At 38.7% G+C, this 26,897-nt stretch overlaps 1 protein-coding gene and 1 long non-coding RNA gene across 6 annotated transcripts in view; both read right to left on the minus strand.

Annotated features, from left to right (window-relative positions):
* LOC118014985 overlaps nt 1-6,616 on the minus strand; it is a 44,572-nt gene extending 37,956 nt beyond the window's left edge. Inside the window, exon 1 of the long non-coding RNA XR_004680465.1 lies at nt 5,586-6,616. This is a non-coding gene — a long non-coding RNA (uncharacterized LOC118014985). The remainder of the gene's footprint in view (nt 1-5,585) is intronic.
* A 483-nt stretch (nt 6,617-7,099) lies between these two features.
* SLC7A13 (solute carrier family 7 member 13) overlaps nt 7,100-26,897 on the minus strand; it is a 62,182-nt gene continuing 42,384 nt past the window's right edge. For 3 of the 5 annotated variants that reach the window (XR_004680463.1, XR_004680464.1, XR_004680461.1), the window contains one exon: nt 7,100-7,560. Coding sequence is in view for 1 of the 5 variants with exons in the window: in XM_035011467.1 (XP_034867358.1) it covers nt 7,410-7,560; nt 11,600-11,838 (390 nt within the window). In the remaining 4 variants the exon portion in view is untranslated. Of the gene's footprint in view, nt 7,561-11,599; nt 12,254-18,661; nt 18,956-26,897 lie in introns of those variants that run through there. The other 2 variants (XR_004680462.1, XM_035011467.1) reach the window with 2 other exon arrangements.

The raw sequence follows: 26,897 nt of genomic DNA on the forward strand, positions 1-26,897 counted from the left end.
TTTTCTACAAATTTACTGTGTGACTTCTCTATATTCAGGTAGTTTGTTTCCCATGCTTCTAAATGAGCACACATCTAAATAAATAAATAAATAAATGAGCACACATCTATATGCTGGGAAATATCCCAACATGCCTAACCCATTGGCATAGAGTTGACACTTAAGCAAATTGAACAAAAGATGTCATCTCCAAGAACTCCATCTTCTAGGTCTAATGGAAAGACATGAACAGTGCTACTGAAGCACAATTATTTTCTTTACAACCTCATCATTAGCCTAGACAACAAAAAGTGGCATAAATAGCAACATCAAGATTCTTTTTTTTTAAAAGATTTTATTTATTTATTCATGAGAGACAGAGAGAGAGGCAGAGGGAGAAGCAGTCTCCCAAGGAGCAGAGAGCCCGATGCGGGACTCGATCCCAGGACCCTGGGATCATGACCTGAGCCGAAGGCAGACGCTTAACCATCTGAGCCACCCAGGCGCCCGCAACATCAAGATTCTTGCTTGTCAAGAATTCCCAGGGTACTCTCTTTGTCTTCTAGGGTCTCTGACATCAGGATCATAATAATCCAGCTCTAACGATTACCTGGATAGGATCCTCAAGTCTAGTTTATGATCTCTTTTGAAATACTGATTCTATCCTTTCAGGATACATTGCTAATATGGAGAGGCTCACAGTACTACATCCTGAGATGGAGTTTAAGATCCTTCCAGATTATATATTTTAGCTCCAACTCCAGCATGCAGATGAATTGGCACCCACAGAAAGAAGTAAAAAGAGGGTGGCCTACATGAATCAGCCTGTATGGTAAGAGATTACCACACAAATAGGGAATCAAATTTGATAAGTAGGAAGACCTAGCTTAGTAGGTTGAATAGTAGCTCCCCTAAAAAATACTCACTTGGAACATCAGAATAGGATCTTATTTGGAATAAGGGTCTTTGTGATGTAATTAAAGATCTCAAGATGAAATCGTCCTGGATTTAGGATGAGTGCCCTTACAAGAGAAAAAAGAAGGAGATTTGACATACAAAGAGACACAGGGGAGAAGACAGAGGCAGATACCGGAGTGATGCGGCTAAAAGCCAAGGAAAGTGAAGGATTCCAGACACCACTAGGAGCTAGGAGAAAGGCACGGACCATCTGATCCTCCCTGAGGACCTCCAAAAAGAGCCAATCTTGCCAACACCTGGATTTTGGACTTCTAGCCTCCAAAACTGTGAGAGAATAAATTTCTGGTTTTTTAAGCCACCAAATTTGTGATAATTTGTTATGGTAACCAACCTTAGGAAATTAATTCACCCTCTCAGAGCTATTCTAAACCTACTCTGGCTAGAGAGGAAGTGAAAATTCCTCAGATGTTATCTGCTTTGCCGATTTCATGATGCAAACAAGAGTTAATATCTCAAAGGCCCTATTTACACAATAGAGGTGAGATCACTTTTAAACTTCAAAGTACAGTCATACACAACTTATTAATTTCCACAGTACACTTGGGTCAAATGGGTAAGTGTCATTAACTGCACTTCAGAGTATAGCAAATAAGCCCCTTGCTTAATGTCATCAAAGGAATTCTTGACAGATTGGCTTTAAAACAGACTCCACTTAAAGTAAATATGACAGGAAAGTAAAGCACTCATGGTCAGGAGTGGTACAAAAGGAATTGGAAAGCAGATTTGTTATACAATGATTCTAGAAGGACTCATTTCCTATATATAAACATATATATATATAATATATGTATTACATATATAAAAACATATATATGTATACTATATATATAATATATATATAGTATGCATATATAAAAACCATATAAAATTCATGCTGCAATCTTCCTTGAAAGACAAATGTTAAAACCCTGGCTTTTGCTACCATCAGCCTATTTCTTGTCACCTTGTTGTGAAACAAAAGTTTCCCTGAGAAATTTTATTGACCTGACAGACTTGCACAGAGGGTATCTATTCCACACAGTCTTAGAATAGGCATGTCTCAAGCCATAATTTATAGGAAAGACTTTGGTGCCAAAACAGCCAACAAAACTATAAGGTCTAGAACAAGGGACATGATAGATGTGTTCTACCCTGCCACAATCAGACCATATCTAGAAAGTCTATATTGTTTACAACATAAAAAATTAAGGATTTCTTAACATAAAAAAATCCTATCAAGGAGGGGTGAAGGAATCAAGGCTTTCAAAAGCAGCAACTCTTGAATACGGGGCGGGGTGGGAGGGGTGTTAAATCTAGAGAGGGGAAGATTCAGATCCATGAGATAGCTATCACCAAATACCTGAAAGGGTGTAATGCAAAAGAGGATTTCACTTGATAGGTAGAAACCACATTTCAGCTTTTTATTAAGAAATGTTTTGGGGCGCCTGGGTGGCTCAGTTGGTTAAGCGACTGCCTTCGGCTCAGGTCATGATCCCGGAGTCCCGGGATCGAGTCCCGCATCGGGCTCCCTGCTCAGCGAGGAACCTGCTTCTCCCTCTGACCCTCCCCCACTCATATACTCTCTCTCTCTCTCTCATTCTCACTCTCTCAAAATAAATAAATAAATCTTTAAAAAAAAAAAAGAAATGTTTTGGAAGGGTGGTGCAGTTGGTTAAGCTTCCGACTCTTGGTTTTGGCACACGTCATGATTTCAGGGTTGTGAGATCGAGCCCCATGTCGGGCTCCACATGCTCAGTGTGGAATCTGAGTTTATCTCTCCTTTGCCCTCTGCCCCTCTCACTCATGCTCACTCACTCTCTCTCTCAAAAAAAAAAAAAAAAAAGAATAGGGTACATGAATCAGCTGAGATAAATCAGCCATGACTGGGATACTGTCCACTCTGCCATCTGTTACACACACTTTATACATACAACTACATAGCTGTAAATAAGTCACATTTTAATCAAATGAAGACATAGTAAACTTGTTCTTCTAAGGCTCCTCAGAATTTAGAGGAAGGAGTACAAAGGCAAATAACCTAAAACACATGCTTCAAAATAGCTTTTATGTTGAAAAAATACTACTGGTACGGAAAAGCTAATAAGACAAATAGTGTTATTCTTTTATCTTCAAATCAGCACCAATAGAAGGACTCAAGAATGATGGGAAAAAAAATGGAAGAGGGAAAAATATCACCAATGTATCAAGCAATGCAAACCAAAACAGAGCTTTAGTTATAAAATGATTTCTGCATGGTTTTTAAAGCTAGGTACTATCATGGGCACCTCTCTATACACTATTCATTGGAGAAAGAAAGTTACCATGGGCATTTCATCATTACTGTTCCATGATCTTTTTTTAAAATCTTTGTTTAAAAGGCTATTTTTTTTAACAGTTTCTACTTCCGACATCTGTTCTTCAGACACATCAGGGATGCAAATATTAAACTGCAATTGTAAATAGCATCTCATCTTTTCAAACCAAACCAGGCTCAATCTAAAATATATTAAAGGTATGTAAAACAGAAGTCCACTGAGAACAAAGCGACACACATAGATATAATGCATATGTGGAGACTTCACGAAAGGGATCAAAGCCAAACATAGGCTGATGGCCATTGTCACCAATGGTAATGGAAAAGACACCTGAAAAAAGAGGCAAAATTCAAACAGTAAGATATGAAAACCCATATAATGTATCGGAATACTTATACAAACAAAAAATGAGATATAAACTAATGATAGAAAATAGGCTAAATTATCTGAGTTTAGATAAATCTGGCTTAGTAGTTAGAATGTTTAAGACTTTCATTGTCAGGGTATTATTGGTTGAAGGGAATGAGCATCTAGTGTTTGACCGTTCACCAGTGGAAATAATCATGATCATTTGGCAGTAAGATAATCATCTTCCGATCTAGGTGGAATGAATTCCTTAAGAGGGAGTTCGTAGGGCTCAAAGAAAGTTACAATTTTCCTGGGAAAATATCTCAAAATATCTCAGTAGGAAATTCATGTCAAAAACACAGAGTATCCTCAGACCCCCTGTTATTCAGGCAGATATCGACAGGTAAATATTATAACTTTATAGGCTCAGTCTATTAAAAAAAATCAAAACAAAAAACTTTGGCCAAGACAATTCTCCCTATTTTTGGTGGGTTTGGGGGTTTTGTTTTTGTTTTAGCCAAAAAACTCGAAGCCCTATTCTTGGTACCTGCTCCGCATTAGGATTGTTAAGTGTCCTGCACCAAACATTACCCAACCGAGGGAGACAGTTCAATAGGCAGTCACTTTTGATACATCTGTAATAAATAGATATAAATCTATACCCCCAAAGTATAGCTATATTCATACTTATGAAACCCTTTAATTAGAAGGTCATTCCCTTTGGGAACTTATTAAGAATTTCCTCTTGGGGCACCTGGCTGGCTCAGTCAGTAGAGCATGAGACCCTTGATTTCAGGATGGTGAGTTCAAGCCCCATGCTGGGTGCAGAGCTTATATTAAAAAAGAGAGAGAGAGAGAGAATCTCCTCTTAATTTGTAAAACACCCCTGAAAAAGATAACTTGTCATCTCACAGCTCAATATCAATTATCAAATAACTGAGAGAAGAGAAAAGAGTATTCATGTGGCATTCAAGACAAACATTAACTACTTATACTTATGGTTGCCCTTGCCGTTCTGTTTGATGCAAATGTGCATCAAATAATAATATAAATCATAATAACTGTCAATGTCAGACTCTGGATTGTTTGCATGCCTTAGTTCATTTAATACATTTCATATTCCTAGGAGGTAGGCATTATTTATTCCCATTTTAGATCTGAAGAAACTGAGAATCAGAAGTTTAACAAGATGATTCCTCCTTCCGCATGTATTTTCTGAACACCTTCTGGAGGTCACCATGTGGCAATAATCACACTATGATTTTTGGTTCACCTGACTGTCCAGATAGATTATACCCTGCCTAAGGGCAGGAGCCACGTCTTACTCCTTTCTGCACCCAGAATACCTAGTAAGGTACTTAAAATGTAGTTGCTCTCAATAACTGATACTCAAATATGCAACATTTAGGGGATGGCTGGATGGAAGAAGAAGAAGGGAGGACTGAAAAGGAAGGATGGTTTTAAGTCAACCAAGGCTGATGGTTAGAACATTGCTTTCTTTTTCCCTATGTTCTTCCTTTTTTTTTTAAGATTCTATTTACTTATTTTAGAGAGAGAGAGAGAGCAAGCAGGGGAAGAGGCAGAGGGGGAGGGAGAGGGAGAGAATCCAAGCAGACTCCCCGCTGAGTGCAGAGCTGACAGGGCTCCATTTCACAACGCTGAGATCATGACCTGAGCCGTAACTAAGAGTCAGACACTTAACCGACTGAACCACCCAGGTGCCCCTTCCCTGTGTTCTTTTTTAAATTTCTTATATTTTATATCTCTTATATTTGTTTGGGCTAAAAGGCAAACACTCCAAAGAGATTGCCTAGATTTCAATCTTGGCTCTACTCCATGCTGTGCGAACTTGGGCGAGTAACAACTTTTCTAAACCAGTTTCCTCATCTATAAAATAGGGATAAGAGTAGTATCCAACTTTTGTCTTACTGAGAGGATTAAATGTGATAATGCCAGCAATATTCATCATGTATGATTTTGGTTCACCTGGCTGTCCAGATATTCTGATAATCAGAGCATCAAGGCCACTTTTCTCCAATAGTATCCTTACACTGCCAAGGTTTTGCTTATTTCCTTTTCTATGATTAAAGGGCTCTCCTGTAAAGAAAACAAAAAACAAAACAAAACAACAAAAAAGCAAATCTTCCTCATCCAGACACAAAGTAAGTTTAAAGTAAGTAAAGTAGAAAGGATGGAATTTGTTGATTATTAAATTGAGCTGATGTTTCAGGACAGGAAATGCTCTCACTTGTGACCCCACAGAAGCACTTGCCTCTTCTATTTCCCACCTGTAGGAACTCCCGGGACTGCAGGATCATGACCTGAGCCGAGGCAGACGTTCAACCGACAGAGCCACCCAGGCCCCCGCTCTGATTATTGTCTTCATTTAAATTCCTAATACAATAAAAGATGGATATTTGAATTCAAGAAAATTATTTCAGAATCTAAACACTGTCTAAGGATTATATACCAAGAAGACTAAGCATTAAAAACCAAATTACAAGCATTATGGTCAAAACACTTCATGGATCTTCCACACGTGTGGAACAATTGCACCACCCATAAAATTGCTGCAACTATTAGGACACACCAGACAAGATAATCATAGTTTTTAACAACCAGTAAGACCAGAGCACTGGAAGTCATAACAGATGCCAGATTCAATGAACCATAATGTCTGGGTCAGCTGATCAGCAGTCCTGACCACACCCATAATTAATTTTGTAAATTTATTCTTTACATAATCAAAGTAGTTAATAAATCACTGCTTGTTCTCATGCAATTTAGTGTTTGGTTTGTTCCCACAAATGCTCCGAATCTTGATCATATCTAGTTTACAGGTCCCTAAGTTCACCATTGTGAATCAATACAGATACCATGCATATGGCAGCTTCTGGCACAGCAGTAACGCAAGAATGGAGGCGAGGTGTGTTAGGACTTTTATATTAAACCTCTCTTAGATTTACCTCCAGTGCCTCAAAGATCTACCAAAACGGTAATAGCTACTCAAAAGAGATTAGTCCTTATGGTACTGGATGCTAGTTTATCTCAGAAGTTTCTTATTTCCAATATATTCAGGGCCCCTTCGTCACCGTTAATTTTAGAGTCATTTATAATAAACAACATTATATTACATATTAATACTGTTAATTATATCCATCAATTGGCCATTAACATCTACTCTTTTAACTGCCAATATCCCACATTTCAAGTTTATCATTCTTTATGTCACGTAGAAGAACATTTAGAAAATGAACATGGTAGGGGCGCCTGGGTGTCTCAGTCATTAAGCATCTGCCTTCGGCTCAGGTCATGATCCCAGGGTCCTGGGATGGAGTCCCACATCTGGCTCCCTGCTCGGTGGGAGGCCTGCTTCTCCCTCTCCCACTCCCCCTGCTTGTGTTCCCTCTCTCGCTGTGTCTCTCTCTGTCAAACAAATAAATAAAATCTTTAAAAAAAAAAAAAAGAAAATCAACATGGTAAAAGTTTTAGTAGACCTAAGCACTGATTACATAATGTTACTCTGGTGAGGAAAGATCATGAAAGGAATACAAATATTTTGAACCTAGTGAACCTAGTCCGCATCGTATGTCAGCATTATATATATTTTTCCGTATCATCAGAAATATGGTTTTCCATATTATCATGCTTAACTATAAAACTCCTTCCTAAGCCAAATCATACTCTTTGGCCCCTTTGTTATTTTTGAGAATTACAAGTTGATTCTCTATATAAAATAATGAAAAACAAACCGCAGTACATTTGGTAAAGTGATACTGATATCCAGAACGGTCATTATTATTTATTGCCTTAGTCATTTGCATATAAACCTGAAGAGAGAATTTCCTTGGGTGTCAGAACAGGCAGGTAGGAAATAGTAACCAGTAGATAAATGACAGTCACCAGAGGTAAAGCAGTAAAAATGCATCTTGGAATTATCTTTCTGGGTTTCTTCAGCTCCCTGTAACACATAAAAAAGCAAAATCACAATGGGTAAAAATTATGTCTTAAATTTATCTTTAAAACTACTTCATGCATTAACTATTGAGCCGAATTCTTCCAATGTGCCCAGGGCACCACCACACTTACTAACACACATACACACAAACACATTGGTGAACTACTACACGACTATTGCCTTTCTGAGCTCGGTGATAATGCAGAAAAAGGGGGGAATTTTCTTCATTTTCCTTAGAGATGGTAACATTTCTGCAGAGAGTCACAAGAGTAAAAATCAAAGCTGAGCCCATAGGACCCTGTATGGTTTGGAGCCTACCTGTGTCTTCAGCCTCATCTATTCGGTACAAGGCATTTAGTGTGGGTAGTGGAATATGATAGTGGGTGAAAACTAACAGGAAGCCTAACCTCAAGAAGAGCTATGCATGAATTAAATAATCACATAAATAAAAGTGATAATAGTGACTGTGGTAAATATCCACATGAAAAGAGATAAAGTGCTTTGAGGATATATGATAATTTGATGATCCCGTTTGCTATCTGTGTCATAGGCCCATGGGCTTTTCTTCAGTTTCTCAAAAGTGTCATGGCCTCTATACCCATTCTCTCATGTGGAATGTTCTTTCCTTTCCTAGTTGCTGAGCTGACACTCTCCCTTCAGATCTCGGCAAAATCATAACTTCTCCTGGGAACATAGAAGAGGAAGGTCTCCTTGACTAGCAAAACTGTCCTAGTATACATTTTCATAGCATATATGAAAAGAGTAAAAGAATAAGTCATAAATTCTCTTTTCCTGTAGGCTCTTTGCCTTCCCTTAATGTCACTATTAAGTGCAAAAAAGAAAAGGGGTCATGATTTAGCATCATAGGTAATAGATTTTCTAGGACAGTCTTGTTCTCAAATATTGTTCCATTTGTCACACCATTTTCCCCAGTTTTGCCATTCTCTAAAAATTGTCCCTGACATAAAGAATTGACATTAGAGTTACGTGTATATAATGTGACCCTGTGCCCTGGCTACTGGTAATAGAACCGAGTACAGACCTCTGACTCACTGAAAGCCAATCCCTGCCAGTATACAAGAAGATTCCTCTTAAGAATTTGAACCAAATGTCAACAAAACCGAGAGAAAGAAGAAAAAAACAACATAACAGTAGCAAAAAAGAAAGGTGGCTGATAAGTCTAGTTTTTAAGTCCTGGAGCTTCCCTAAGTCCTATTGCTCCTGAAGATTGGTTGCTCATGTTTTCCTTGAAATACAGCATTATTCTTCCAGCAAGTTCTTCTTTTACTGCTTAAGCCAATGTGTGTGGGTTTCTGTTACTTAAAACCTAATCCCTCTGACTAATAAATATCTGTCCTTTGACATATGTCAAATCTGTTTTATCTGCATCTGCCCACAGGTAGAATGTAATGTCCATGGTATACACTAATATAAGCTGATTAAGCACTTAAAGAGTAAAGAATTCCAATGTTCTCAGCTAAATGATGCCTGAACCATTTACTAGTTGTGGGATTCTGGACAATTTATTGACTGTTAAGGTTTCAATTTCCTTACCTGTATATTGGGGAGAATGGAAAATATGGGGACAATAAAATTCCAATCAAATGCCTAGCACTTAATAAGTTATTAATGACTATGGTTATTAATCAAAGGTTTTGAACAAGCAAAAAGGCAACTTTTAGGATTAACTACACTTTCCTCTGGGCCTTTTACTCTTTCTTATTATGTATTAGATTTATAGAGAGGAAGGAATATAACATAACATAACATAACATAACATAACATAACATAACATAACATAACATAACATAACATAACATAACAATTCAAGGTTATAATAGCCAGACAGTGAATATCCTTGGTCTTGAACTTGGAAGATAGATGTTCCTACAATATGCTAAGTCAGCTGCCTATATATCACCATTTTACAGGTAAAAGTATTACTTAGAACTTAGCTGTACTTAAAGCTTATTAAGTAAATTAACAATGCTAGCATACTCTGAAATTCCTCCTGAAAAATTTTGTTTACTGCCAGGTGCTTGTGAAGAGTTTATAGGTTAGTAAATTCTGTAAATCTATCTTCAGCAGAGAAAAATTATCTAGCAGTGAAACATCTCTGGCTTTGGAACAAGATGAATAAAACAGAAGCCAGAGATATCTCTTCTATCCCAATAAGAGAGAGTGATAAAAGTGAGAGAGAGAGGGAAAGTCAAGCGGATTATGCTAGCCTCTCAAGTTGCAGTGGTACATTTAATCACAAACTTTCTTTTCTCAATACTTCCCTGTTTAACTCAATGCAGACTGATTTTCCTCTCATGTCCAAAGTTTGCCAATGACTTCTTACTTAGTGAAATGGCTTCTGCTCAATTCTCACACTTCTCAATTTCTGAAGCCCTTCACCATGTTGATTACACCCTCTTTTTGGAACATAGAGTGATTTTCTTTTATAATTCTCTCAACCTCCTCTGGCTTCTTCATTGCATCTTCTTTCTCCTCCTACCCCCTAAAAGTTGGCCTTCTCCAGTCTCCAACCCTATGCCGTTTTATTCTACTTCTCTCTATGTACTTTCCTTAGTAATCCTATCTATTAACCAGCTCATCAGATGGAAACCATTTTGCAATCACCCAAGGTTATATGCTGTGTCTTACATGCACCTGCATATTTCTGTTCTCCATGGCTTCACTCATATTATTTTACTGCTGGAATTTTTTTTAAGATTGTATTTATTTATTCAACAGAGAGAGAGAGAGCACAAGCCGGGGGAGCGGCAGGCAGAGGGAGAAGCAGGCTTCCTGCTGAGCAGGGAGCCCGATGCCAAGGCTGGGTCCCAGGACCCTGGAATCCTGACCTGAGCCGAAGGCAGACACTTAACCAACTGAGCCACCCAGGCATCCCGCTGCTGGAATTTTTTGAGTTCAGTGAAAGTTGCCACCTTTCTGATAACACAATAAAAGGTGATCTTACCATCTGCTGGATTCTCACAGTAATCACATTGTTCTCTTATTACCACTTATTAAATACCATCATTCCATGGTTTAGAAGCACAGAATTATACTGATCTTAAACCATAATGATCATTTTTCAGATGAAGGAGAAAAAAAAAAAAAAGTAAGTCCAAAGAAGTGAAGATATTTGCCACAGCTCATAAGTGGCAGAGGTCAGACCAAAATTTAGATACTGCCTTTTCCATTAGACTGTTAGCCTCTTTGGGGTAAAGAATATCTTATTCATCTTAAGGAACTACTACAGTGTTTCAAAAATGGTCAGTGTTTAAAAAGATATTTGCTGACCAAATTATCTAATGCATAAGGGACAGACACATCAGTGACTCAGGGGATCCCTATGATTAAAAGAAATACATGTTTTAAGAGTAAAGCCTACTTCATGTTGAAATGTCAAGGAAAAGAACTGGTAAAAAGGTTGAAGTTGAAAAAAATTAAATAAACGAATAAGGAAGATCCCTGAGGAGGTGAAAGAGAAAGAATAGAGTTCAAAGGAAGAGACTGATTCCAAAAATGAAGAGAGAAATCTTTTGTCTTGACATTGAAGGGAAGAGTGTTAAATCCAGCCTCTGAGCAATTATACTTATGATTCTCTTCTCTTGAAAAGTACTTCAGAACATAAGTGTGTCACACCCACTCACAACACAAACACAGTCTGGCATTGGATCACTCCTGAGGAACATGTCCACAACCCCAGAATTCATCCATTAACAGAAAGGAAACTAGATTAACATGGAGATCCCATATCTGTGGGCCCAGGAAAGAAAGCTGAAAAAGAGAAGTCGTTCAATAAAATAAGCACTTTGGAATGAATGGGGGAAAACATTAAGACTGGGTGATAAGTGCAAGACTGCCATATTCTGACTCAATTTAGAAAGTAAGAAAGAAGAACAAACACTGAATCATCACGTATTTAAAATAAAATTCAAAATATAAAAAAGAAGATGTACATTTCACATTGCATGCAATAAGTCATGACTTGAGATTTTCTTTCTCAATGAATTGGTAATTACTGCTATAAATGTAAAACACCCCCCACCTGAGAACGCAAAATATCCTTGGAAAACAGCGTCTATAAACCAGAGGCTTCTGGAAACTCAGTATCAAGAGTTCTGAAAGCTCTTCCTTCCTCTCAACAGCAGGACCTCTCCACTCAGGGAAATAAGGCCTAGTGGGGCCGTTTTCAGCACTAGGCTGGCTGTCTGAAGCCAAGTCACCTCTTCCACACCGCGAGAATTCAGAAGTCCCACAGTCCGCAACATGGCTAGCGCCAGACATTTCTTCGGCAGCTTTGGAGCAGAGCAGCTGGGATAAAAAGGTTCAGTGCTATACTCAGCGAGGAGTAGGGCTTGGCTGGCAGCTAACCCTGGCCCCAGAAACAAAGCTGTCCAGAGATTCAGGAAAGAGATCAAGTTGCCGAAACATCTTTTGAGAAAATAGTAGTGAGCTCTGCTGTGTGGGAAGGTTATACCTATCTCTGCTGAGCAGAGAGTGGTCATCATTGACAACAGGCCACAAGCAGCCCAAATACACAGGGAGAGCCCCACATTCATGCAAAAGTACTTCAATATCCCTTTGGGGGCCACAAAAAGTGCTATACCAATTATATTAATGATTTAAAAACTTGTGCCCCAGCAATATCCAAACATTCTCTTGAGTTGCATCTTCTTCCCTTTATCCATTGTAATTAAAATATTTTTAAAAATGTGTATAAATCATAATTTCTGAACTTTTTTGCCCGTATTGCTGAAAAGGATGTTCATGGATTCTCTGAAATAAAAAAGTGCTGTCCTTTTTGCTCCACCTTGTTAAATATAGCCTATTTTCAATCACTGACAAAATATATGTGATGCATCCAAGCAAAAAAGTGTAAAGTTACTTGGAAGGGTGCAGTTTAACTTGTTTCTTAATTATTATCAAAATAATACATTCAGCTGGAAAAAAGGAATCTTAAAAAACAGGGTATTACAACAAAACACAGGAATTTCTTACTCTATTTCACTCCTTCCCAAACACATTCTGGTTCTTTTCTCTGGAAACAAACCATTTATGTATGGTTTTAGTTCCTTGTGGTAGTTGCCTCCATAACTCTAAATAATATGAAAAGACTTTTATTCATAAATATCTCAACTTTGGAAAGCATCTATTGACTTCCTCCCATAAACACTGAGGAATCAACTCGCTTACTTTCCTCTTACTTAACCTACTTCTTCTTCCTCCCATTTTTTATCATCAAGCTCTCAAGAAACAAAGTATTTACTTTCCATCAGGCTCATGGAAGCCAATTAATAAGGTGGGAGAGTGAAATACCCTGCAACATAAGACTGTCCCTTAACCAGCCATCATTCTGGTAGCCTGGGTCACATGCAGAAAGATGTGAACCTGAAGTACAGGAGAAAGCTTGACCCCACAGACAGAGGTAAGGAAGTTTCTGAACATCTGAGCAAGGCCTGGGCCTTAGTAGCTCTTATATATTTTGACTTTACAGTGCAAAGCATTGCTCTGAGTGTCGACAAAGCCTTATAAGCCTGGGGCACACCACCAGCCTCAGAAGTAAGTTATTTCCAAATTATCCTTTAGGAGTGAATGAAAACAAAATTGTTTATGTTTTTGTTCTGGTTGTGGCTATTTTCTGGCAGATTGCATCCAAGGAAATCCACAGAAAATATTGTATAGATCTCAGTAAACATGACCAGGTCCTCTCCCAAATGAAACCATGCCTCTCATCCCATCCCAGAGAGCAAAGACCTGGGAGTGGGGGAAGGAGACCAGAAAGCTCACCTTAAGATAGAAACAAAGTATGAGAAGTAAACCAGACACAGAGAGACAAGTACTACATGATTTCACTTATACGAGGAATCTAAAATAGTCAAATTTATAAAATCAAGGACTGGAATGGTGATTACCAGGGGCTGAGAGGAAAATGAAGAGTTATTAATCCACAGTCAAGTTCAGGGTCAAGTGTGTGTTTAGCTCTATGATGAAGGGCCCCAACTTCTGCAATTTGGCCACACCATCAAGGATAGTGATAATGAGAACTGACACAGATTTCAGTTCATTCTTGCGGGATCTAAGAGAATCCCTATAGGTTCCAGCCTATTCTTGTTCTTCCCTCTTTTACACCTGTCACTGCTTCTGGATTACTTGAACTTCAACTTCCCAGCAGCAGACTTGAAGACAATAGCCTTAATAGAGACTAATTAATCAGTTTCCATGACTGCATAATGTCAGATCTCTATAACAAAAAATCCTTGTAATTATAGAGGTATGTAATTAGATAAAGATTTAGATCTAGACACAGCTAAAGATATAAAGATAAATAGATATATAAGTAGATGTAGATATAGATGCAGATATAGATATAGGTAAATAGACAAAGATATAGATACAGATTTCCTAGTGGTTCTGCTGCTCTGATTGATACAAAAGCAAAAGACTATGCCATCTCATACATCCCTGGAATCCTGCAGTATTCAGGTATGTCTGTGATTCTGAAAATGAAGAATGTGAAAAAAGAGACTTGATCTGGGGTATCCATTTTGGGGTATCCATACCCATTTTGGTTTTCTCAAGACTATCAGAGATTCTCCAAACTCAGGGGAAGCACTGTAAACAGTATCCCTGGTCTGAGGGGCATTTACCTGAAAATACTATGTGGTACTATTACATCAAAAGGGAAAATGTGCAAATCATCCAGTATTAGGTTCACTGACATAGCTCCTACAGAGCCCAAAGGAATATCTTCCACACAGCATATATATAGGCAAGCTCAGCCATTGGACAGAAACTCTAGAAGGCTAAATGAGAAGGCTAAATGAGAAAATGCCATGCCTGCGCCTTCTTACACATAACTTAAGAAACGGGAGACGGGGATCCGCAGAGGAGACATTTTGAAGGACATCAAATTTTACAGTGACATGCCACCCTCAAGGGTTTGCAGCATTATTCCTTTTTATCTTTATTTTTCTTTTTCTATAAGTGATCTACTAAGAGAAGATCTGTCATGATGGCAGATCAAAAGGTGCCAATCTTATTGAGTGTATGTATATCATTAACTCAATTATACAGATACGCCAAAAAAGCCCTGTAGAAGTTCAGGAATGTGTCCAATTCATGTGCCTCTAGTTATATCTTACTCCAGAGTCCATGATCTTAATGTTTAAACTCTACTTTTTGTAGCACTGACTTAAAAAATAACTTTGATAGCCACAATGGCAGATTGAGGATCCCCACTTGTCTGCTCCTCAATAAAAGCAGCAAAATGCTGGAAAGTTTGTCAAAATCAACCTTTACTTTACTTTAGAAGCTAATATAAGACTTGTAACAATCTGAGGAGAATTTACTCAAGAAAAATGTCTAGGGGCACCTGGGTGGCTCAGTTGGTTAAGCGTCTAACTCTTGGTTTCAGCTCAGGTCATGATCGGGGTTGAGATTCTCTCCCTCTCCCTCTGACCCTCTTCCCACTCATGCTCATTCTCTCTCTCTCTCAAATAAATAACTAAAATCTTTTTAAAAAATAAAAATTAATAAAAGTTAAAATTAAAAAAAAAAGAATAATGTCTGAACTTTGTGAGTTTTTTAACTTGGCCTACTCCCATCCTCCCTTCCCCAGCTCCAGCGTAGCCTTGAAAACCAGCAGCCCTGATATCATGGTAGCTGTGAAAACCAGCAGTACTACAGCCCCTGAAAAGGGACAAACTAAGAGCACCTCGAAGGCACCATCTCCAATGCATTCTTCTCATCCGACATATCTCTTATCTTTGTTTTTTTTTAATTTTTTATTGTTATGTTAATCACCATATATTATATCATTAGTTTTTTGATGTAGTGTTCCATGATTCATTGTTTGTGCATAACACCCAGTGCTCCATGCAGAACGTGTCCTCCTTAATACCCATCACCAGGCTAACCCATCCCCCCACTCACCTCCCCTCTAGAACCCTCAGTTTGTTTTTCAGAGTCCATCGTCCCTCATGAGGAATTCTTAATCTCAGGAAACAAACTGAGGGTTGCTGGAGTGATATCTCTTATCTTTGAAAAAGTCCCATTTGCAGGGCTTTGACATTACTCAGAGCTTGCTCAGGGAAAATCCCTATCTGAAGGACATTTGTCTGAAACTATCAAATGCAGTTGATTAACACAACAACTGCCGAAGGCAGCAATGTCAGTTTAGTGAAAAAAAAAATCCCAGCCTAAAATGTAAAAGGCAGATCTGGAGGAAGAAATGTCCAGAAGTGCCTTTGAAAAGTACTCCCATATTCGTGAATATCTAGAAGGCCATGTACATGTTCAGGCCTATCCAAAGCCTAGGAAAGCCCTGACAGGGCCCCAATTCCTTATCTCTGGTTGAACTTGAGGCAGTGCAAAAAGGAAATGAAGCCTAAGGCCGACTGATGAATTGCCTTAGCCTCAACACACACACAGAGCTCCTTGGCAAACAGTGGAAGAACTACTGTTTCCAAGCATTTATGGAAACCTCAGATCAGTTGTTAGCTGACTACTGAGCCTGAACTGTAGAGAATTCAGTGGTTGCACACTACAAGGAATATAGACTGTATCAGGTTCCCAAGGCTATAGTAATAAAGCACCAAAATCTGAATGTCTTAAAACAATGTACATTCACTGTCTCATTGTTCTAGAGGCTAAAAGTCCAAAATCAAGATCTCAGCAGGGCCATATTCTCTCTGACAGCTCTAGTTAAGAATCCTTCCTGCTGGTTGGGGCGCCTGGGTGGCTCAGTTGGTTAAGCGACTGCCTTCGGCTCAGGTCATGATCCTGGAGTTCCTGGATCGAGTCCCGCATCGGGCTCCCTGCTCAGCAGGGAGTCTGCTTCTCCCTCTGACCCTCCCCCCTCTCATGTGCTCTCTCTCATTCTCTCTCTCTCAAATAAATAAATAAAATCTTTAAAAAAAAAAAAAAGAATCCTTCCTGCTGGCCTCTAGCTTCTGGTAATTTCTGGCAATCCTTAGCATTTCTTGATTTATAGATGCAAGACTCCAGTCACATGTTCTTTTTGCCCTGTGTATCTTCATAGTGCCTCTCCTCTGTGCCTGTCTCTGTGTCTAAATTTCCTTTTTTCAAAGGATACCAGTCATATTGGATTAGAGTCCACCCAAAAGACCTCATTTTAAATCGATTACCTTTGTAAGGACTTTATTTTCAAATAGGTCACATTCTGAGGTATTAGGTGTTAGAACTTAAACATATCTTTTTTGAAGTACACAATTCAACCCATAATATAGATTTTATAGAATTAGTCCAGGAAAGTGATTAAACACACACACACACCAGCAGCAATAACAGCAACAAACTATGGGAATGGGGGATCTGATTTTCAGAGGTGCCACATTATATTATCTAAAATGTCCTGTTTTGACAAAAACCTATATGACTCATAAAAGAAGCAAGAAATTATGGCCATACACAGGAAAATAAGCAGTCAATAGAAAATCTCCCTGAAGAAGCCCAGATGTTGGACACATCAGACAAACATTTTAAATCAGCTTTCAAAAACATGTTCAAAGAAATAAAAGAAACTGAGTCTAAAAAATGAAAAGAAAGTATGACAATATCTCATCAAATAAAGGACATTAATCAGGAAATATAAAGTATTAAAAAACCAATAGAAATTCTGTAGTTGAAAAGTAAAATAAGTGAAATGAAAATGACAGAAAAAAGAATCAGTGCACTTGAAAATAGATCAGTTAGGTGCACCTGGGTGGCTCAGTTGTTAAGCGTCTGCCTTTGGCTCAGGTCATGATCCCAGGGTCCTGGGATCGAGCCCCTCATCAGGCTCCCTGCTCAGCGGGAGGCCTGCTTCTCCCTCTCCCACTCCCCTGCTTGTGATCCCTCTCTCACTATGTCTCTCTCTGTCAAATAAATAAATAAAATATTTTTTTTTTAAAAAGGAAAGAAAAGAAAAAAGAAAATAGATCAGTTAGGATTATATAACCTGAAGAGAAAAAAAATAATTTAAAAAATGAACAGAGCCTCAGAGACCTGTATGATACCAGTAAGCATACTAACATATGCATGTAATGGAAGTACTAGAAAGAATGAGGAGAAATGGGCAGAAAGAATATTTAAAGAAATAATGACTGAAAACTTCCCCAAATTGATGAAAAACAAATGAACCCCAAATAGAATATGCTGAGACATCTGCACCTAAGCACATCATAGTCAGCCTGTAGGAGGACATAGACAAAGAGAGAATCTTGAAAGCCTCAAGAGAAAAAAACAACTTATCATGAATAAGAAATTCTCAATAAGATTAATGCTAACTTTTCATCAGAAACTATGGAGGCCAGAGGCAGTGGGATGACATATTTAAAGTGCTGTGGGGGTTGAGGGGAAGACCACCAACCAAGAATTCTACATCCGGCAAAATTATTCTGCAGAATTACAAAAAAATTAAGATATTGACTGTAAACAAAAGCTAAAAGAATTCACAACCATCACTTCTGTCCTAATGGAAGGCTTTCAGTCTAAAATGAGAAGACACTAGAGGGTAACTAAAACTCGCATGAAGAAATAGAGTATCCGTCAGGTAACTATACAGATAAACATAAAACATAGTACAAATGAAATTTTGTAGGTTTTTTTTCTCCTATCTGATTTAAAAGACAACTATATAAAGCAATTAATATAAACCTGTATTGTCTTATAATGTATAAAGATGTAATTTGTATAACAATAATACTACATAAGAGAAGGGAGGGAATAGAGCTGTATTAAAGCAAAGTTTCTGTATACTATTGAAATTAAGCTAATATTAATCTAAGGTAGATTACATTTTTTAGAAAGATTTTATTTATTTATTTGAGAGAGAGCAAGAGAGAGCACAGGCAGGCAGAGGGAGAAACAGGCTCCACACTGAGAAGAGAGCCCGATGCAGGGCTCAATCTCGGGACTCTGGGATCAGGACCTGAGCCAAAGGCAGACACTTAACCGACTGAGCCACCCAGGCACCCCTAAGCTGGATCACTTTAAATTAGGATGCTAGTTATCATACCCAAGGCCACCACTAAGAAAGTAACTTTAAGAAAAAAGAGGCACAGTGTGACCCTGGTATCTGAGCAAGGGTGGAATAGGGGAAGCTGACCTTGCAGTTTTCTCTGTCCTCTTCCCCTGAAGCCAGCTTGAGCTGCAACTCCTCTAATGGTCCAGTGAATGGAGGCTACGCCAGGATGCCCAGGAAAGCAGCAATGGAACAGAGACCACAGAAGAGGTCGTAGGGTAGTGTGTATTCAGCTCCTGGGCATCCGCGTGTCCCAGCCCACCACAGATCCTCCAAGCACACAGGTCTGGCTCTTTCCCAGCACCAGGGACCTCTGCAGGGCATTGACCCAGAGGATGGTAGAGACCCACCAGATGTGCTACACACACATACGGGTGCCTGGTGAAATATTTAAAAATACAAAAGGGAATTTAAATGGTACACTGGAAAGTATCTATTTAACACCATAGAAGGAAGTAATGGAGGAACAGGGATAAAAAAGGCATAGAGAAAACAAACAACAAATGGCAGGTATAAATCCTACCTTATCAGTAGTACATTGAATGTAAATAATTAAATGCTCTGATCCAAATTGCAGAAACAGGTAGGATGGATTAATTAAAAAAAAAAAACCCATGATCCAATTATATGCAGTTTATAAAAGACCGCTTAAATTTAAAAAAATAGGTTAAAAATAAAAAGATAGAAAAAAACATGTAATACAAATAGTACCCAAAAAGAGCTGGAGAAGCTATACTAGTAAAAGACAAAACAGACTTTAAGGGAAACTTGCCACTAGATAGGAGAGACATTTTATAATGATGAAAGGATCAACTTAGCAGAAACAAATAATTACAAGCTATAAACACCCAGCAATCGAGTCCCAAATATATGAAACTAAAATTGACAAGATTGGAGGTAGAAACAGAAAATTCAACAACAGTTGTAGAGTTCAATACTCTGCTTTCAAAAATTGATAGAAAAACTAGAAAGAAAATCAGCAAGAATATATACAGCTTAAAAAATACGGGGCGCCTGGGTGGCTCAGCTGGTTAAGCGACTGCCTTCGGCTCAGGTCATGATCCTGGAGTCCCGGGATCGAGTCCCGCATCGGGCTCCCTGCTCGGCGGGGAGTCTGCTTCTCCCTCTGACCCTCCTCCCTCTCATGCTCTCTGTCTTTCATTCTCTCTCTCTCAAATTAAAAAAAAAAAAAATTATCAACCCATTTGACCTAACACCCATTAACAGCAGAATATAAATTCTTTTCAACCACACTTGGAACATTCTCCAGGATAGATCATATGTTAAGCCATGAAATAAGTTAATTAATTAATTAACTAATTAATTAAAAAGGATTTAAGTCATACAAATGGGGTTAAATTAGAAATCAAAAACAGAAAGAAGCTACAGTAATCAAGACTGTGTGGTACTGGCAAAAGAATAGACAAATAGATCAAAGAAGCAGAATGGAGTCCAGAAATAGACCCACACAAATACAATCAACTGAGATTTGACAAAGAAACAAGAGCAATTCAATAGAGAAAATAGAATCTTTTCAAAAATAGGGTTGGAACAACTAGATATCCAAATGAAAAAAAAAAAAAAGAATCCAGACAGACTATACACCTTTCACAAAAATTAACTTAAGGAGAAAATATTTGCAAAACACACATCCAATAAGGAACTTGTATCTAAAATATACAAAGAACTGGGGTGTCTGGGTGGCTCAGTCGTTAAGCGTCTGCCTTCGGCTCAGGTCATGATCCCCGGGTCCTGGGATCGAGCCCCGCCTCGGGCTCCCTGCTCCACGGGAAGCCTGCTTCTCCCTCTCCCACTGCCCCTGCTTGTGTTCCCTCTCTCGCTGTGTCTCTCTCTGTCAAATAAATAAATAAAATCTTTAAAATATATATATATACAAAGAACTCTTTAAACTCATCAATAAGAAAACAATCAACCCAATTAAAAAATAAGAAAAGAACTGATTAGATATCTTATCAAATAAGATATACACATGGCAAATAAGCATATGAAAAGATGCTTCACATCATATGTGATTTGGGAATTGCAAATTAAAACAACACTACATACCTCTTAGAATGGTGAAAATCCAGAGCACTGACAATACCAAACACTGGTAAGGATATGGGGCAAGAGGAACTCTCATTCACTGCTGGTGAGAATGCAAAAAATGGTACAGCCCCATCGGAAGACAGTTTGACAGCTTGACAGTTTCTTAAAAAATTAAACATTGGCCTACCATATGATCCAAAAATTGAATTCCTTGGTATTTACCCAAATGAGTTGAAATCTTACCTCACACAAAAACCTATACACGAAGGTTTAGTCATAACTTACTATAACTTGGAAGCTACCAAAATATCCTTCAATAGGTGAAGGAATAAACAAACTGTAGTATATTAATACAGTGGAATATTATCTTGTGATTAAAAGAAATAAGACATGAAGAAGCCTTAAGTGAATATTACTAAGTGAAAGAAGCCTGCCTAAAAAGACTACATACTGCATGATTCCAACTATATGACTGCTGAGAATTGAACTAAGCTGCTCCACGGTATGGCTGCCTTAGCATCCATTTTGTTTGGCCAAGTGGCCTTCAGGGGCCTTAAACTGACATTAGCCCCTCATGGAAGCACATGCCCCAGATAACAGCCTGCAGAGTCACAAGTAAATATAAGTTCCTGAAACGGCTTCCCCAATAGCCGTTGTGATAAAGTCTCCCCTGCCTGTCAGGGCCCTCCCCTTGTGTACCCCTGAGATGAGACACAGTGTATCTTATCAAAACCCTGCTGTTTTGGTGTGAATTGACCAATCTGACTATAATCTGGGAACCCCAAAGTACTCCACCTCTGGACCTTAATATAAACATGTGCCCTAGATCCTGGCACTCTCCGCCTGTAGTCTGCCTTGACCACTCCATGTGGCCCCTCAAGGTATGCTGTGCACTTCCTCCATGACCTATGAGTAATGCATTTCTCTATTTGAATTCCCTTGTGGTCTTTAGTTGAACCAGGGCCCACCATTTGACACTCTGGGACTATACTTAACAAATGCTAATTTTACAAAGTCACAACAAAGATCCTGGAAAAGACAAAATTACTGAGACAGTGAAAAGAAAAGTGTCTTCCAGGAATTTGGAAGGAGAAGGCTGTAGCATGGGATATTTTAGAGGAGTAAAACTATTTGTATGACACTCTAATGATAGATGTATTTGTAAAAACCCATAGGATACCTGAAACTAATGTAACATTGTATGTCAACTATACTTCAGTTAAAAAAACAAAAGCCAAAAAACATAGGACATACAACACAAAGTGAACCCTAATATAAACTATGGCCCTTAGTTAATAATAATGCATCAATATTGGTTCATCAAGTGTAACAAATGTATCACACTAATACAAGATGTTAATAATAGGGGAAACTGTGTAGGAAGGGTGAGGAGGTGATAGGTAGAGGAGGTATATGGGAACTGTACTTTCAGCTCAATTTTCTGTAAACCTAAAACTGCTCTAAAAAATAAACTGTATTTCTCTTCTCCTGCTGGGTTTAGGTTTATTTGCTGTTCTTTCTCCAGCTCCTTTAGGTGTAGGGTTAGGTTGTGCATTTGAGACCTTTCTTGTTTCTTGAGAAAGTCTTGTATTGTTATATACTTTCCTCTTGGGACTGCCTTTGCTGCATCCCAAAGATTTTGAAGGGTTGTGTTTTCATTTTCATTTCTTTCCATGAATTCTTTAATTCTTCTTTAATTTCCTGGTTGACCCATTCATTCTTTAGTAGGATGCTCTTCTTTTTTTTTTTTTTTCCCTTGTGATATCAGTTTATTGGAAAGGTTGGGGAGAAGATACGTATGGGAAGGTTGAGAGAGGTAAAAATGCTTATCCTCCATAGCAAAAGCCAATATATAATTACCTAAAAATGAAAAATCAAGAATAAACAGCACTGTAGAAACATTCTTCTTAGAAACATTCAGGGTAACACCAAAATAGCCAAAAGACTTAATAATAGTTCCCTTTGGACAGCAGGTCATGGACGTAGGGATAACTGTTTTTCCTTATAAACCTAATAGTACTGTTTGGCTTTTAAAAATATGCATAGATAGTATTTTGTTAAATAAAAAAACCCCTATTTTTGTAAATGTTTCGTGGACAATTATGGAGAGATTTATTATTATTAATTGCCTACATAATTATTCACACTACCTCCTTGCCCAACAATCTCCCAATACACTTTTTTAAATCATTAGGAAATATTCAAGACATTCAAAATATTACAAATGTTAACATAAAGAATACACATGTAACCACCACCTAGCTGAGGAAATCAGCATTAATAGTACAAATGAAGTCCCTTCTTCCTTCTCTTCAGAAGTTATCCTGACTATACCCAAACAGCTAAACTTTCTGATTTAAAACTAGTTATCCATTCCCTCTATTTTACTAAGGTTAGTCATCTGATGTGATTTCTCAAGTATCTGCTTAAAGGTTTGCTAAAGGTTCTTAAAAGCGTTTTCTCTGCTGGTAGATGTGGTATCTAGATTCTTCCCATCAAAAAGCCAAATCTCCTGATTTCCCTTATCTATCAATGGTACAACCCTCAGGCTTGAAGTATAGCCATTGCCCTTGACTTCTGTCTCTTTGACACCCCCTCTCTGCCTTGGCCAGTTCTGTCCTTACATGGATGAGGTGAGGGAAAGATGGTCTAGGACAAGGGAAGGAAGTTTGTTCCCACCGCACAAGTCCAGGAGGAGAAGCTCAACCTCCAGGCACCTGGGTGGCTCAGTCGTTAGGCATCTGCCTTCAGCTCAGGTCATGATCCCAGAGTCCTGGGATCGAGTCCCGCATCAGGCTTCTTCCTCTCCCACTCCCCCTGCCTGTATTCCCTCTCTTGCTGTCTCTCTCTCTCTCAAATAAATAAATAAATCTTTAAAAAAAAAAAAGAAGCTCAACTTCACCTGGGTCTCCGCCAGCGAGAGAATGGTAGCCGCTCCCTGCTCCATACCCTACCTTGTTTTCTTTGCCTCTGTTTTAAAATGTAGGTTTTATTTACTGTTTAGGTATGGTGACAGCAAGAGATGATTGCCACTGAAAAGAGAGCTTGTTATGCACTGTTCCTGAGGTGCACGCATGCCATGCCCGGCCAGGCAGCGCCACATGGGGGAAGCACCAGGGTTGGTCAGGAGGCTAAAGAGGTGGGAGGAAAATGTGGGCAAAAGCCTTTATTGTGGTTTCTATATGGAAAAGAACAGACGAAGGAGGGTAGGCAGGTTTAGAATTGGCCAGTTTGAATTATTTCAGTGGGGGCGTGTAGGTACCTGGGGTGATTAGGACAAGGGAAGAGCAGAGAGTAGCAGCCAGAGGGGAGGTGGGGTAGGATGCTCTTTAGCCTCTGTGTATTTGAGTTCTTTCTGACTTTTCTCTTGTGATTGAGTTCTAGCAGGAGAAGAGAAATAATAAAGATCAGAGCAGAAATCAATGAAATAGAAACCAAAAGAACAGTAGAACAGATAACAAAACTAGGAGCTGGTTCTTTGAAAAAATTAATAAGATTGATAAGCCCCTGGCCAGACTTATCAAAAAGAAAAGAGAAAGGACCCAAATAAATAAAATCATGAATGAAAGAGGAGAGATCACAACCAACACCAAAGAAATACAAACAGTTATAAGAACATATTATGAGCAACTATATGCCAGCAAATTAGATAATCTGGAAGAAGTGGATGCATTCCTAGAGATGTATAAACTACCAAAACTGAACCAGGAAGAAATAGAAAACCTGAACAGACCTATAACCACCAAGGAAATTGAAGCAGTAATAAAAAATCTCCCAACAGACAAGAGCCCAGGGCCAGATGGCTTCCCAGGGGAATTCTACCAAACATTTAAAGAAGAATTAATACCTATTCTTCTGAAATTGTTCCAAAAAATGGATGGAAATGGAAGGAAAACTTCTAAACTCATTTAATGAGGCCACCATTACCTTGATCCCAAACCCAGACAAAGACCCCATCAAAAAGGAGAATTACAGACCAATATCCCTGATGAACATGGATGCAAAAATTCTCAGCAAAATACAAGAGTACATTAAAAGGATTATTCACCACGACCAAGTGGGATTTATTCCTGGGCTGCAAGGTTGGTTCAACATCCACAAATCAATCAATGTGATACAATACAGTAATAAAAGAAAGAACAAGAACCATATGACCCTCTCAATAGATGCAGAAAAAGCACTTGACAAATTACAGCATCCTTTCTTGATCAAAACTCTTCAGAGTATAAGGATAGAGGGTACATACCTCAATATCATAAAAGCCATCTATGAAAAACCCACAGCGAATATCATTCTCAATGGGGAAAAACTGAGAGCTTTCCCCCTAAGGTCAGGAACACAGCAGGGGATGTCCACTATCACCACTGCTATTCAATATAGTACTAGAAGTCCTAGCCACAGCAATCAGGCACCAAAAAGAAATAAAAGGCATCCAAATAGGCAAAGAAGAAGTTAAACTCTCACTCTTTGCAGATGATATGATACTTTATGTGGAAAACCCAAAGACTCCACCCCAAAACTGCTAGAACTCATACAGGAATTCAGTCAAGTGGCGGGATATAAAATCAATGCACAGAAATCAGTGGCATTCCTATACACCAACAAAAAGACAGAAGAAAGAAATTAAGGAGTTGATCCCATTTACAATTGTACCCAAAACCATAAGATACCTAGGAATAAATCTAACCAAAGAGGCAAAGGATCTGTACTCAGAAAACTATAAAATACTCATGAAAGAAAATGAGGAAGACACAAAGAAATGGAAAAACGTTCCATGCTCATGGATTGGAAGAACAAATATTGTGAAGATGTCAATGCTACCTAGAGCGATCTACACATTCAATGCAATCCCTATCAAAATACCATCCACTTTTTTCAAAGAAATGGAACAAATAATCCTAAAATTTGTATGGAACCAGAAAAGACCCCAAATAGCCAGAGGAATGTTGAAAAAGAAAAGCAAAGCTAGTGGCATCACAATTCCGGACTTCCAGCTCTATTACAAAGCTGTCATCATCAAGACACTATGGTACTGGCACAAAAACAGAAACATAGATCAATGGAACAGAATAGAGAGCCCAGAAATGGACCCTCAACTCTATGGTCAACCAATCTTCGACAAAGCAGGAAAGAATGTCCAATGGAAAAAAGACAGTCTCTTCAACAAATGGTGTTGGGAAAATTGGACAGCCACATGCAGAAAAATGAAACTGGGCCATTTCCAAAAATAGACTCAAAATGGTTGAAAAACTTCAATGTGAGGCAGGAGTCCATCAAAATCCTAAAGGAGAACACAGGCAGCAACCTCTTCGACCTCAGCTGCAGCAACTTCTTCCTAGATACATCGCCAAAAGCAAGGGAAGCAAGAGCAAAAATGAAGTATTGGGACTTCATCAAGATAAAAAGCTTTTGCACAGCAAAAGAAACAGTCAACAAAACCAAAAGACAACCGACAGAATGGGAGAAGATATTTGCAAATGACATACCAGATGAAGGGCTAGTATCTAAAATTTATAAAGAACTTACCAAACTCAACACCCAAAGAACAAAGAATCCAATCAAGAAATGGGCAGAAGACATGAACAGACATTTTTCCAAAGAAGACATCCAAATGGCCAACAGGCACATGAAAAAGTGCTCAACATCGCTCGGCATCAGGGAAATCCAAATCAAAACCTCAATGAGCTACCACCTCATACCAGTCAGAATGGCTAAAACTAGTAAGTCAGGAAAAGACAGATGTTGGCGGGGATGCGGAGAAAGGGGAACCCTCCTACACTGTTGGTGGGAACGTAAGCTGGTGCAGCCACTCTGGAAAACAGTATGGAGGTGCCTCAAAAAGTTGAAAATAGAGCTACCCTACGATCCAGCATTTGCACTACTGGGCATTTACCCCAAAGATACAAATGTAGGGATCCAAAGGGGTAGGTGCACCCCAATGTTTATAGCAGCAATGTCCACAATAGCCAAACTATGGAAAGAGCCAAGATGTCCATCAACAGATGAATGGATAAAGAAGATATGGTGTATATATATATACAATGGAATATTATGCAGCCATCAAAAGGAATGAAATCTTGCCATTTGCAACGACGTGGATGTAACTGGAGGGGTTATGCTGAGTGAAATAAGTCAATCAGAGAAAGACAATTATCATATGATCTTACTGATATGAAGAATTCTTAATCTCAGGAAACAAATTGAGGGTTGCTGGAGTGGTGGGGGGTGGGAAGGATGGGGTGGCTGAGTGATAGACATTGGGGAGGGTATG

Source organism: Mirounga leonina, unplaced genomic scaffold, assembly GCF_011800145.1.
Source record: "Mirounga leonina isolate KUSES-001 unplaced genomic scaffold, KU_Mleo_1.0 Mir_165, whole genome shotgun sequence".
Taxonomy (NCBI): domain Eukaryota; kingdom Metazoa; phylum Chordata; class Mammalia; order Carnivora; family Phocidae; genus Mirounga; species Mirounga leonina.